Consider the following 13,312-nt stretch of genomic DNA (forward strand, 5'->3'; position numbering starts at 1 on the left):
GAATACGAGCCAGGGATCCATGTTTTGGTTTGTCTGACTCTGGGCAGGGGAGTGTCAGGCCGGAGAGACGGGACAATGGGGACTGCTCGGCACACAAAGCTGGACATGCTCAAGTCCACAATTAGCAGCAATCTGCTCCTCTGCACAGGCTCTTTGCTGCTGGAGCTCCCGGCAAATGTTTCCCACCAACGCATTTGCCTCCACAGGTCTAGATCTGACCTGGGTTGTACCATTGCTCCTTTGACCTCAGCAGTTAGCCAGTGTTTGGGGCCTTGCTAGGTTCTTCCATTGGCAGGAGAAATTGATTATAGGAGTTTGGTATTTCTTTGGTGATAACTTTATTATTTACGAATAATGTCCACACATTCCTGTGTCCTGAACACGATAGAAACAAACAGCAGCCGACAGTTTCTTTTCTCAGAACTCCACATCTCCCTTTCCAGGGAACCCTGTGCCTGAAGCCAGCTCTGTCTCTCCGTTTCCTGCTGGGATCATACTCACAACTGGTTCTCTTGGCTTTCTGTCTCACACACACCAAGCTCCAGCCAGTCCCTCAGACTCTGTGTTTTCAGCTAGCTCCAGGGAAACCGCTCTTAGGCCTGCTCTACACTTAATACTTAAGTCAACCTGGTGACATTATTCAGGGCTGTGAAACATTGTGTGTTCTGAGTGCTGCAAGTAGATTGACCTAACCCCTGGTGCAGACAATGGAATTCTGCCGGTGACCTGGCTACAGCTGCTCAGAAAGGGGGATAAACTAGAACAATGGGGGGGGGGAACAATTCCATCAATGCAGGATGCATCTACACTATGACACTTCAGCAACACAGCTGTAGTGCTGTAGCTCTGCTGTAGTAGCGACTGTAGCGTAGATATACCATTATTCTTCTGGAGACCTGGTCTACACCTAAAACTTAGGTCAGCCTAGCTACATCGCTCAGAGCTGTGAAAACTTTCACACCCTGTGTGATGTAGTTGGGTTGATCTAACCCCGATGTAGATGCAGATAGGTTAAGGGAAGAATTCTTTGTTGCCCTAGGTACTGCCTCTCCTAGAGGTGGATTTGCTGCATTGATTGTAAAGCCCCTTCTATCGATGTAGGAAGTGTCTACGCTAGTCACTCATTTCTACTGGATATTGGGATGCATGCACACTTCCCAGTCCCCGGGTCTTCCTCTCCCGAGCTTCTGGCTGTTGCAGAGCTTCCAGCTTCTTCCCAAAATGCCAAATCCCAATTAATTCTGTGTCCCTGCCACCCCACATATGCCTGTCCCCAGCCCCACAACATCACATCACTTCTGCCCCCAGTCCCTCCACCAATTGTGACCCCGCAGCCCCCACAGCTGCCCCTCAGGGCTCCCTTTCCCCTCCTGCACCTCCAGAAGATCTTCACCCACCCCCTCCCACCCTGGTGCTGCTGAGAGGGAGGGGGAAGGAGCTTCCGGGGGTCATAGAGCTAAGAGGCCAGAGGTTTGGGAGACAGGAGTCCTCCAGGCCATAGGGGCTAGGATTATTTGGCTAGAGAAACCCATTTTTCCATTCCCGGTGGGCTGTTCCCCCCATGTCTCAGTGACACTGTCTGACCCAGGATCCCCAGAGTCTTCCTGGCTCATAGAGGACAGTGGCAAACAGGCTGCACAATCCCTGGGGCAGTGATGAGATTTGGCTTCTCTTCCTCACTCACTCAATGCTCTCTACGGTTTGACAGTCCAGAGGCTGCACAGAGTTGAGACTGGAAGCAACCTCCAGGGTCAGAGAGACTTGATGATACAAAGTACACAGGAAGGAGCCATAGAGACAAAGGTGTGCGAGGCTAGATAGGCTGATTTCAGGGCTCCTAGTGAGATATTCCCCTGCTCCCCCATCTCAGGGACACAGTCTGAGCTGGGATCCCAGCCACACCCAGAACCAGGGTCGGATTCTCTCCCCAGGGATGGAGCCTGGCGGGAAAGTGAAGATCGGGGCCTTGTCACCAGCATTGATAAATGTCACCTGCCCCCGGTCACAGTCCAGACAAACCCGGATCCTGCTGGGGACCTGGCTCAGGGGCAGGGGGGTCACAGGGGAGGTGAGAGCCTGGAACCGACCCCCCCACCAGCACTCCACAGCCCAGATCCCCCCCTCAGGGTTATGGCTGATCCGTCCCTTCCTCCTCACAGATTCTCTGGCCACCCCCACAGCCCAGAATCGCCTATCCCCCACCTCCACCTCCCAGCAATGTCTCCCCGACGTGAATCCCTCACAGCCCAGCACACAGAACACAGTGTCAAATCTCTCAGGGTTGTTGGGCAGATCCTGCCGTGTGTCTCCCCATCTCACACTTTTCCGATCCTCAGACAGGACGAGTTGGGGATAAACTGTGTCTGGATCCAGAGTCACATTCGCTGGGGAGAGAGAGAATCAGAGCATTAGGGGCAGAGCTCAGCCCTGGGGGAGGCTGGGACCATTTCTCACACTCCCCAGCAGCCCTGTCTTGGCTGGGACACTTCTGGATCCCAGGGAGCTGCCTCTGTATTGGGCACCTGAGACTGAGCAGAGATGTCACTGAAATTCCTCAGTGTGTTTCTCATTTGCTTCCAGAAGCTTCAGCTCCCTGCTCCCTCTGCTGGGGCTGCTCCATTCCCAGCAGCAGAGACACAATCAGGAAGGTGTCAGAAGCTTTCATTGAGGAGGGAACAGACAGAGGAGTCAGTTACCAGCTCTATACCCCCGAGGGAAACTCTGTCCCTTAAACGGTGAATTGCTACTTCCTGTTCCACAGGTGCTTTGCCACTATCTTTAAATGCCATGGCTGCACAGACTCCTCCTGACCGACTTATTCCCGGGCGGGGCGCGGCGGCCCAGCGAACAGCGGTGAGTCAGGAGCGGCGCGAGGGGCAGCGGCCGCGACGGAGTCACTCGCAGCAGAGCTTAAAGGCAGCCTCCAGTCCCAAGCTGGGGAACAGAGAGGAAGATGCAGCATTGGGGAAGAGCTGCTTAAAATCAGACAGTAGGAGGTGGCATTAGATGGGGTAGCCCCATCCCCAGCGCAGATAGAAGGGAGGAGCTGGCAGCATCGGAGGGAGAACATCTCCCCAGTCCATGAAGCAGTGAGCAGCTCTAATGGGAGAGTCCAGCCGGCCCACAGGAAAGGCACGATGTTGGAGAAGAGTGAAGGGGAGACCCCCTGCACCGGGGTAAAGCAGAGGGATGTGTCAGCCCTCAGGGCAGAGAGCTCTGTTTTGGTGCTGCTCAGTGAGTGTTTCTGTTCATGAACGTGGGCATGAACTCAGCACTAAAGTTGGTGTCAGGATTGTTTGTGTGATGTCAGCTTGGGATCTCCCCAGGAGTTCCGGACCCTTGGTAGAAGTTGGGGGTGGGGCACGAGGTCCCACTACTGGTGGCCCCACCCACTCCATGGCCCTGCCCCCTCCTCCTCTTCCCGCTGAGCCCCTGACCCCTGGCCAGGCTGGGAGCCTTGGCTGCTGGGGAGATCTCCTGATCCTCCACCTGCCCTGGGTGGGTTTCTGGGGGGCCTGCGAGCAGCCCCCTGCCCATGTCCCCGCTCCCCGTAGTGCACCACCCCAGGGCAGGTGGAGGGTGCAGGACTCGCCAGTGCCGCTCGGGTTCCCTGGGTGAGACCCCGGCTCTGGCTTCTGGCCTGGCCAGGGGGCAGAGCCCTGGAGGAAGTGGAGCAGGGGTGGAGCCACTCTGGGGCCAATGCCAGGAACCGGCTGCAATCTCACCCTGTCTGTGCGTGCCTAGTGGTTGCCCTCTTTTTCTTTCCAGTGCAGACGGCAGAATGTCTGGAGGGGGAAAGGATAAGAGACGTGAGTTTTCCAGCTTTCATATTTATAACAGCATCACCACTCTTAACTCCTAGATCTGTGTTTTCATCACGACACAGAAACAGACAGAGACACACTCAGGTATTTAATGTAAAAACGGTCTGAAACCTTCTCTTTCCTCTCTCATTCAGGCATCTCCCAGCAATGGAACCAACATCCTTCTGAACTCCCAACTTGTCAAAAGACATGAAATTGTACAAAAGATCCTTGGGTCCTGATTCTGTCATCTCAGAGCTGCTTAGGCTTCATCAGGGGAAGTTTGAGTCGCAAGACTGAGGTCCCAGTTATGCTGGTATGCTCTGAGGGTGATATTGGACAGTGGACTATGAACTATTTCTGAAAGAACTCTTTACAACTAGGAAGCTCACCATCTCTGCTATGAATCTGGACCTCAATGAATCAAGCTCATGTCTGTATGTATATTGATCTTCTAACAATACTCTCTCTCTTTTGTTTTTTAATATAGTTTAGTTAATAAGAAATGGCTGTAACGTGTATTTGGGTAAGATCTGAAACATTCGCTAACCTGGGAGGTAATGTGTCCGATCCTTTCTGATTGGTAGAACCTTTTCTTTTATATGATGAAATAAGATTTTCAGAAATCATCGTATTTGACATAAGGAAAATGTTGCCTTAAGTGACCTTGTTATTAAGTGATGTGTTCATAAGTTGCTATTTAAGACAAAGAGATGTTTTGACCACACAATGTGCTTAAAGACACCAGGCACCCAAAATGTGCTGTCAAGGAGCAGTTACAAAAGTCCAAAAAATCCCATGTGGAGAGAAGGGTCAAAGTGACCTGTGCACATCAGTGTGTAATGACTGGTAATGAACGAATCAGAAAAGAGAATAACTTGAAAATAGCTGGGCCAGCAAAAGTCCTGCCAATTAGAACATTCATGCATGTGTAATGTATGAGTTATACAAGATACTTACAATGAATAACACACAAAGGTGATTGGAAAAGAACTAATAAATATATAATTTGGATGTGTTTAATATGTAAGACATTGTAAAGGGTAGATGGAGCATCATAGGAGAAATGTATCATGACCTGCCTATGCCCCTGAAGAAGGTAACTGGGCAGTATTTCTTTCGGTATGTCTGTCATTTCTTACTTGAATAGCAATTGTAATAGCAAGACTTGCTTTTGGAACAAATAAGGGGTTGAATTAATCAGTCTGTGTGTCTTGGACTCTAAGTGTATGGCATTCTCATCCAACAATTAAATAGAAGCATAATCTAATTATGAACCAATTGACCAGCTCCATTCTCTTCCCACAGTCTCAGACATGTATCCCAATTTCCCCTCCTAGATCCCTTCTAGGTACCTTTGAACTTCCTCAGAGCCTCCGCCCCTGCTCCATTTGTTCCATTTCTCTGCTTTCCACTACTTATTAAGTATTGAGAATTGGTGCAAGGGTCATTTCTTAAACATAAGTTTGGACAGACGGAGATTGTGCATTTGCACTAACTGAGTCGGCTTTGGCCTGGTGAGCAGTTTGCTGGACATAAGGGAAATGTTGCCTTAAGTGACCTTGTTATTAAGCGATGTGTTCATAAGTTGCTCTGTGGGACAAAGAGATGTTTTGACCACACAATGTGCTTAAAGACACCAGGCACCCAGAATGTGCTGTCAAGGAGCAGTTACCAAAGTCAAAAAATCCCATGTGGAGAGAAGGGTCAAAGTGACCTGTGCACATCAGTGTGTAATGACTGGTAATGAACGAATCAGAAAAGAGAATAACTTGAAAATAGCTGGGACAGCAAAAGTCCTGCCAATTAGAACGTTCATGCATGTGTAGTGTGTGAGTTATACAAGATACTTACAATGAATAACACACAAAGGTGATTGGAAAAGAACTAATAAATATATAATCTGGATGTGTTTAATATGTCAGACATTGTAAGGGGTAGTAGGAGCATCATAGGAAAAATGTATCATGACCTGCCTATTCCCCTGGAGAAGGTAGATGAACAGTATTTCTTTCGGTATGTCTGTCATTTCTTACTTTCATAGTAATTGTAATAGCAAGACTTGCTTTTGGAACAAATAAGGGGTTGAATTAATCAGTCTGAGTGTCTTGGACTCTAAGTATGTGGCATTCTCATCCAACAATGAACTAGAAGTCTAATCTAAACCAACTGACTAGCGCCATTCTCTTCCCACAATCTCAGACACTGATCCCAATTTCCCCTCCTAGATCCCTTCTAGGTACCTTTGAACTTCCTCAGAGCCTCTAATAGCGCAATACTTTTCTGGGAGAAACCACTGATTTGCTCTTCCAGTTCAGGAGAAATCTCCTCTGGCGGCTGGAACTTCCCCTTCTCCCACCTGAAGAGAAACAATTTCACGTGATTATATTTCATTTAGTGACTCATTATAAGTGCTTACTAATGAGTCACTGCTCTAATGGGCCTGGAGTTAGAATTCCTCTACTTCTCCCAGCCTCAAAGCAGGTGAGACACAGCCCATGGCCATGCAACCTTCCCCGCAAAGGTCCCATTAATATTCTTCAAATGTGGCCTGGAGATATCAGCTCTGGGGACAAAAGGGGAATTGAGTCTCCATGGCCAATTCACTCCTTGGCCTCCATGCTCTGAGGGACAGGAGGTTCCCAGGTGAAGTGCTGTAGAAATCTGACCACTAGGAACTAGACTGAGACACTAACTCCCCCCTCCTCAGCTCATTCCACACAGGTCTCCAAACAGTCCTCAGGTGGGAAAGACTCTTGACCACTGCTGCCCTGGGCTGAATGGTACCCAGGGCCCCAGCAGTGACAGGCCCATATTCCATCCTCACTATCCTGGGCAGCCAGTCCCCCAAGGATGTGACATCTCTGGGAAATACTTTAGGTCAGTCCTTCCCACTGAATGGATAATTTCAGAGTCTTCTGTGCAAGGGTGAGAACCTCAGGATAAAGCTGATCAGAGAGATTTGTATCCAGAATGTGACCTTCCCCACACATTTTGCTATAGAGCCCTGGGGAGACGTGGTGCTAACAGCACCATCAAGCTCTTTCCAAGCATTGTGAAGTGTGAGGTGGAGTGAGAGAGCCACGTACTTGCTCAAGGTGCTTCTGACATCCTAGAGGGGAGAGAGAGAGAGAGAGAATCTTAGGGTAGGTCTTCACTACGGGGGGGGGGGTCGATTTAAGATACGCAAATATTTGACGTATCGCAGCCGACTTACCCCGCTGTAGGGACGGCGGCAAAATCGACCTCTGTGGCTTTCAGTCGACGGCCCTTACTCCCACCTTCACTGGTGGAGTAAGAGCATCGATTTGGGGATCGATTGTCGCGTCCCGTTGGGATGCGATAAATCGATCCCCGAGAGGTCGATTTCTACCCGCCGATTCAGGCGGGTAGTGTAGACCTAGCCTTAGTCCCATCTGACGCACAGAGGAGATCCCATGGTAGGCATTTTGCAAATATGGGGAAAAGAGGCCCTACCCTGGCCCCAGGGCCATGGATTCCCTGAATTAATGATGCTTTTCCACCTTTAATATCTATGTGTCTGTAACGCTGCAAAGATAATAGTCATTCATATGTCAGCAATGCACATGCCGAGTTACACTGAGATCTCTGACTGCTGGCCCCCAGTGCTTATGATTCAGGAGCCCTCCCTTCCCTGTGTGGGGAGCTGGTATATTTCTGACCACAGGTGCTGGCTTCCAATTGTCCCTGGGGGTGCACAACCCCAAGCCTCACTCCACCCCTTCCCCCATGCCACACTCTTGCCCAGCTCTTCCCACCCCCACTCTGCCCCCACCCCACCTCTTTCTGCCCCCTCCCTCATGCGCACCCCCTTCCCACTCCTCCCCCTCCCTCCCAGTGCCTCCTGCACATCACGGAACAGCTGATTGAAGCAGGTGGGAAGTGCTGGGAAGGAGGGGGACGAGTTGATCAGCAGGGCTGCCAGCGGGCAGGAGGCACTGAGGGGAAGCGGGGGTGGGGGGAGCTGGCTGCCGATGGGTGCTAAGCATCTGCTAATTTTTTTCCGTGGGTGCTCTAGCATTTAAGCACCCATGGAGTCGGCACCTCTGTTTCTCCCTCAGTCTCACCTGCAGGAATTCACTTGCTGGCTTCTGACACTTCCCCTCCAGCTCACCGATCAGCTCACTGAGATGGGAAATCTGCTTGGACAGTTTACTGACATTTTCATTCTGGATCCTCACAGTCTTCTCGTCCAGCTTCTCCAGTTGGGACAGCAGGAGCCGCTCTTGTTCCTCCAGGAAGTGCCGCAGTTGCTGAAATTCAGACACAATCTTCTGCCTCTCGGTTTGTATTTGTTTCTGTATGAAAATAGGGAAAGGGCTGGTCAGGGACAGGAAGGGCACCTGGGGTCCTTTCATGGAGCGCTGAGTGTGCAGGAGGGAGAACTTCGTTGAAAATCCTGATTTCTGACATTTGACTTTACCCTAGGGAGAGCATTCTCTCACAGCTTCCCCTTCAGCCCCTATATCTCTGAAAGGGAGGTTTCCATGTCTGTCATGGTCAGCATATTGAGTTATTCATGGCCTCTGGGAATTCAGACCCAGAGCAGCAGGAGGCAGGACTCAGCACTACACTGACAGACACCAGGGGAGAAAAAAGAAACAAACATGTTAATGCACAAAATGACTAGACAAGTGGACAGCATGTCATGGGTGACATTCAGTTCACTTGGGGGGATTTCTGGGAAAGCCACAAGAGCTAGATATTAACTCATCAGCTGAAATGGAAGCTTAGGGCTTGTCTACACATGAATCTAACCCCAGCAATCTATGATCATGGAGAAACACACAAGCCGATGTTCACCAAGGCCACGCAGGAATCTGCCTCCAAACAGACCTCCCACTGCCACTCTCTGCTGGTTAATAACAACAGGCACCTACCAGATACTCCTGGCGTTTCCCCTCTCCAGTCACATGAAATCCCCACAGCTTTTCTCTCTCTTCCCGCAGAGTCTTCAAATGGGCCTGAATATTTTCCTGAAGAAACCAAAAGGATTTGGGAAGTTTCACTTTGAGGGTTGAGAGGGGTGTGGAGTTGGATGTTTTCCTACCCAAACTCAAGATTACTGTTGGTCCTAATCACTTTGTGACATCAGGGCCACCAAGAAGATGAAACCTTATTAATGCAGATTGGGAGTGTGTCATATTCAAACTTGTTACCCATTCAGGTTCAGTCTTTTTAGTAATTACACAGAGATCTCAATTATAACCAAACTTTATTGGTATTTGTGAATTGATTAGTGGTTCAGTGCATAACAGGACACTGAAGTCACTTGGGGGTGAATCAATAAACTTGTTTTTGAGAAGGTTTAACGAACAAAGTGATACAAGTCCCAGAAACCACCAGGGTTCAAATATGGGCTGGATTTCAGCCCTGAATCCCTGGGGATTGCAGTGGTTGGACAGAGCTGGTTTAAGCACCAGGGCAAACCCCATGAGAAGTATGGAGGCCATTCGTCTGGTTTGAAGCTGCGCAGTCCCAGTTTTGTGGAGAACTATCCCTGTCTGGTAGGGACCCAGCACTGGACATGTGTTTGTCCAATGAAAAAGAGAGAAGAGGAGACCAAAGATGCAGGAGGATACCAGTGAGGGTGGAGGCAAGGGTGGGGATAGCACTTCCATGCAGAATGATGCAGGTGGGGGCGTGCTGACAAAGGTGGTGGTGGGCCCACACAGGCTGACTGATTCAGGTGTGGGAGGGCCCACGGAGGCAGGCGTGGGGATGTCCTATATTCCGGGGATGCCTCAGTAGCCTCCCTAATTAGACATGCAGATTTGGATAAAGAACGGTTGGGGTTTGCCTCAGTACTGTCCTAAACCTTTTCAGTGGCAATGCGCTCTGGGTAGGTCCCCACTGTCCCATTCCCTAGTAAAGATCCCGGAAGCAGTGCATTCTGGGAGATTTCAAAAGGCTGCCTGGTGGGACTAACGGAACCACTTAGGCTGCTCTTTGCCTACGTACACACTAGAACAGGTCAGACTGGCTCAGCTCCAGCCTGTGGTTAGTTTTACTACAATCCAGTGTAATCCCAGTGGTACTTGGCATGAACCTGCGCTGTCTGGAGCACTTTTGTGTGTGGACTCAAGGTGCTTGGGGTTCACACAGCGTTTAGCCCCATGATCTCCTCTAGTGCAGGCCGGCAGCATCTGAGTTTAACCCTTCATGGAGCAACACAGGAGTTCAGAATCTCAGTGGGAAACCTTGTCTCCCTGCTGGGCCTAGGGCCTTTATCAAGGAGTCTTTCCCTCCTACTGTCTGCACTTCATCACTGCTCAGTGCTGCTGATGGAGGCAGTGTAGCCTAGTGGTTAGGGCACTGGCTTGACCTTGGAAAAGTGGGGGTTTATACCCATCTCTGCCACTGACCTACTGAGTGACCTTGGACAAGTCACTTCCCCTCTCTGTGCTTCAGTTTCCCCTTCCACCTTTTGTCCCTCTTGTCCAGTTAGACTGTGAATGGCTCAGGGCAGGGATTGTCCCTCACTGGGTTTTGTGCAGGGCCCCCTACAATCGAGTTCAGATCTCATCTGGGGTCTGTAGGGGCTGCTGGGATGCAAATAACAATAATAAACTGTGATGCAATCAGCAATAATAGCCACAGCTTGTAACTCCCCCTTCTCCAGTCTGAAGGCAGCACTCCCATAGACTGGCCTGCAGCTCTTGTCAATAAAACCTCACTAGTCATTTAATAACTTCCTGTCTGCAGAGAGTTCCCTTATTTCACTGGTGGGAGCTGAGTTTGAAAAGGATTCAACTGCTCAGAGAAAACTTTCCCACATCAGACAATTTTAAAATCTTCATCTCTTGTCATTCTTGCCAGGCTGGAGTATCATTAATTTCTACAGCATCTTTCATGCAATGAAGGCTACACACAGCTGAATGACACAGTTACACCTGTCTTGGGCAACTTGTGATGCCACTAACCTGTAATTAAAATCCAAAGTTATTACCCATTAAACTGGACAGCAACTCGGTACCTTGTACTCCTGGGCAGCTTCCTGTATGGGAACCACAGAGTGAGCGCGGTGAGCCCGGGACTCTCTGCAGATCACACAGATGGGGGTTTGATCCTCTTCACAGAACAGTTTCAGAGCCTCCTGGTGTTCCCCACACACCCCATCCCCTCCTGCTGCCTTTGTTGCCTGTAAACTCAGCCTTTTGGCAATTTCTACAACATTTGCCAGCTGCCTGTTGGGCCTGAGGTTTCTCTGTTGCACAGTTTCTCTGCACTGAGGGCAGGAGGTGGCTGTATCGGATCCCTCCCAGCACTGGGTGATGCAGGCTCGGCAGAAATTGTGCCCACACTCCAGAGTGACAGGTTCTGTGAAATACTCCAGACAGACGGGACATGAAGCTTCCTCCTGGAGACTTTCCAAAAGGGTCTCCGCAGCCATGGCTCCTCTGGGCAGAGTAACAGCGTAAGTTTCAATTTCCTGAGTTCACACTATGCCCCGCCTTCAGCAGCAACGGGGTATTTCCCTTCCTGGAACTGACTCGTGCTGTTTGCTGAATTGGAAGGGGCCCACCCGTAACTTTACATCCCTGGAGGCTTTGGTGAAAAATGTACCACTCGGGCTCTGGTCCTGCAATCAGCCCCTGTGCTGGTGTCGAGGGTAACTGGGGCTTCACATGGACATCAGCATCCCCCTGTGAGGATGAACCTGGAGGAGCAGGGCCTGTGTGTCTAAGGAGTGATAGTCAGACTTGGCAGAATTCGTTTTTTATGATATATAATTTTGACAGATATTGTTTATTTTAAGCCATTTTTATATTTATTGATTTAAACTTTCACAGTTGCACAAAAATCTGGGTTTCAGCATTTCATTCCAATTGTTATCAATTTAAATATTCACAGCTGTGGGAAATCAGGAGGGATCAGACAATATTTTGGTCAGCCAATAACTATTTAATGACACTGGACACTGAGATTCAAAAAGTTAACGCTTTATAACCGTTTATTTTTCCTGTGAGCATGTAAATCTTCTCCATCCCTCAGCAGCTCCCTGAGGGCAATAATCCAATTCCTCGCCCCGACCATATGCACAGAGGCTGAAAGTCCATCTGATGGTGGCTCAGTGGCTAGCGTGGAATATGCTGGAATCTCAGCCTTAGCCCTAGTGGGGCAGGTGACTCCCCTTTCACGCAACCACACCCAGCAAGGTCTGCACCGATTTTCTCCCTTTTTGTCAGTCCCAGCAGAGTGACCAGGGACTCAATGGTGTACAGAGACCAAGCTCTTCCCCACAAGCTATGGGCTGGGGCCCAGTGGCTGAGGGCAGCAGGAGTGAGGGGAGCTTGTACTAGGGGCCTGCAGGGTACATGGTGTGGGATAAAGAGAGAGCTCTCAGGCCACCTGTCCATTCCAGGTGCAGGAGGGGATTGTGACAGGTTGGATCACAGAAATCCCCTTGGGAGCTGCCACATGATGTGCCAAGACTACTACTTCTAACCCTGCCTTCCCTGCCAGCTTAGGACTCCAGCACCCTGTCTTGCTGAGCCAGACACTCCCGTCTGCTCCAACACAGACCCAGGGTCTGAAGTCCTGAGTTGGCAGGGAAGGCAAGGATAGAAGTAGGCTTCGCACATCAGTTGGCAGTTCCCAAGGGGGTCTGTGATCCAACCCATCACAGTGGGGTAGTCGGCACGATCTGTGCACAGCTGATTGTTTTGAGGTACTGGTAGTAATTCTAAGTGAGTTTTAAGTGTGGTGGCTGAAGAACAGACAAAGTGGTTACTGGTTTGTTATTTTCTGTTTGCTTATTTTGGGTAAGGGAAGTAGGGACAGAAAAGGAAGCAAAATAAATAAGATTGAAGATCAGAAGAAGCTAGAACTATACAAGTTGCAAATTGTCCAGAAAGGCCGAACACTGGGCACTGGGAAAGTCTCTGTTAACTAAGGAGCCCCTGAACTGAGTGCATCTCAGTTTCAGTGAACTGCAGATGGGTGTGGCCCAACCTCTGTGTCTGTGCTGAAGCTGACTGGAGTGTCTAACTTAGCAAGACAGGAGTGGAGGGGTGCCTGTTCTGAAGTGACAGTCTCAAGGGAAGATAAATGGAAATTGATGTGCAATTTGCCCAGGAAAAGTCTGCCCTTGAAAAAGAAAAGGCTGCCCACCAGCGAACCCTGGACTTAAAAGATAAAGCAATTAAGACCCAAAAGCATGAACTGGCTGTAATGGAGTGGAAGAGGTGCATAGAGACATGTATCCTGGAGCTGGAAGTTGGGGTCCTGGTGACTGCTGCAGTGGGAACAAACCCCAAGGACTCTAGCTGGAAGCAAACCCAACCTGAGTGAAAGAGGGGTGGTTTTGCTGGCCAGGATCTCTTTCTGGATCAGGATCTTTCCCTTTTGGGGGACACAGGAGTATCTGCCCCATAGGGGAGCCCAAAAACGATTTTTAGGTATACTGCCTCCGCCATGGTCAGTGTCCAAGTCTCTGGTATTAAGTCCAGAAGGAGGGTGTGACGTTGCAGTCTATATGGTTTTAT

The 13,312-nt window shown here is 49.8% G+C and overlaps 1 protein-coding gene across 1 annotated transcript; it reads right to left on the minus strand.

Moving 5' to 3' along the window:
• Positions 1–1,538: 1,538 nt before the first annotated feature.
• Positions 1,539–11,232, minus strand: LOC128847251 (zinc finger protein RFP-like). The gene is made up of 7 exons (XM_054046640.1): positions 10,801–11,232; positions 8,705–8,800; positions 7,892–8,122; positions 6,893–6,915; positions 6,047–6,162; positions 3,726–3,785; positions 1,539–2,384 (listed from the first exon to the last, which is right to left on the minus strand). The coding sequence occupies exons 1-7, from the start codon at positions 11,215–11,217 to the stop codon at positions 1,867–1,869; spliced, it is 1,461 nt and encodes a 486-aa protein (XP_053902615.1). The 5' UTR covers positions 11,218–11,232; the 3' UTR covers positions 1,539–1,866.
• Between the last annotated feature and the right edge of the window lie 2,080 nt (positions 11,233–13,312).

The sequence above is a fragment of the Malaclemys terrapin genome, chromosome 13 (genome assembly GCF_027887155.1).
Source record: "Malaclemys terrapin pileata isolate rMalTer1 chromosome 13, rMalTer1.hap1, whole genome shotgun sequence".
Classification (NCBI taxonomy): domain Eukaryota; kingdom Metazoa; phylum Chordata; order Testudines; family Emydidae; genus Malaclemys; species Malaclemys terrapin.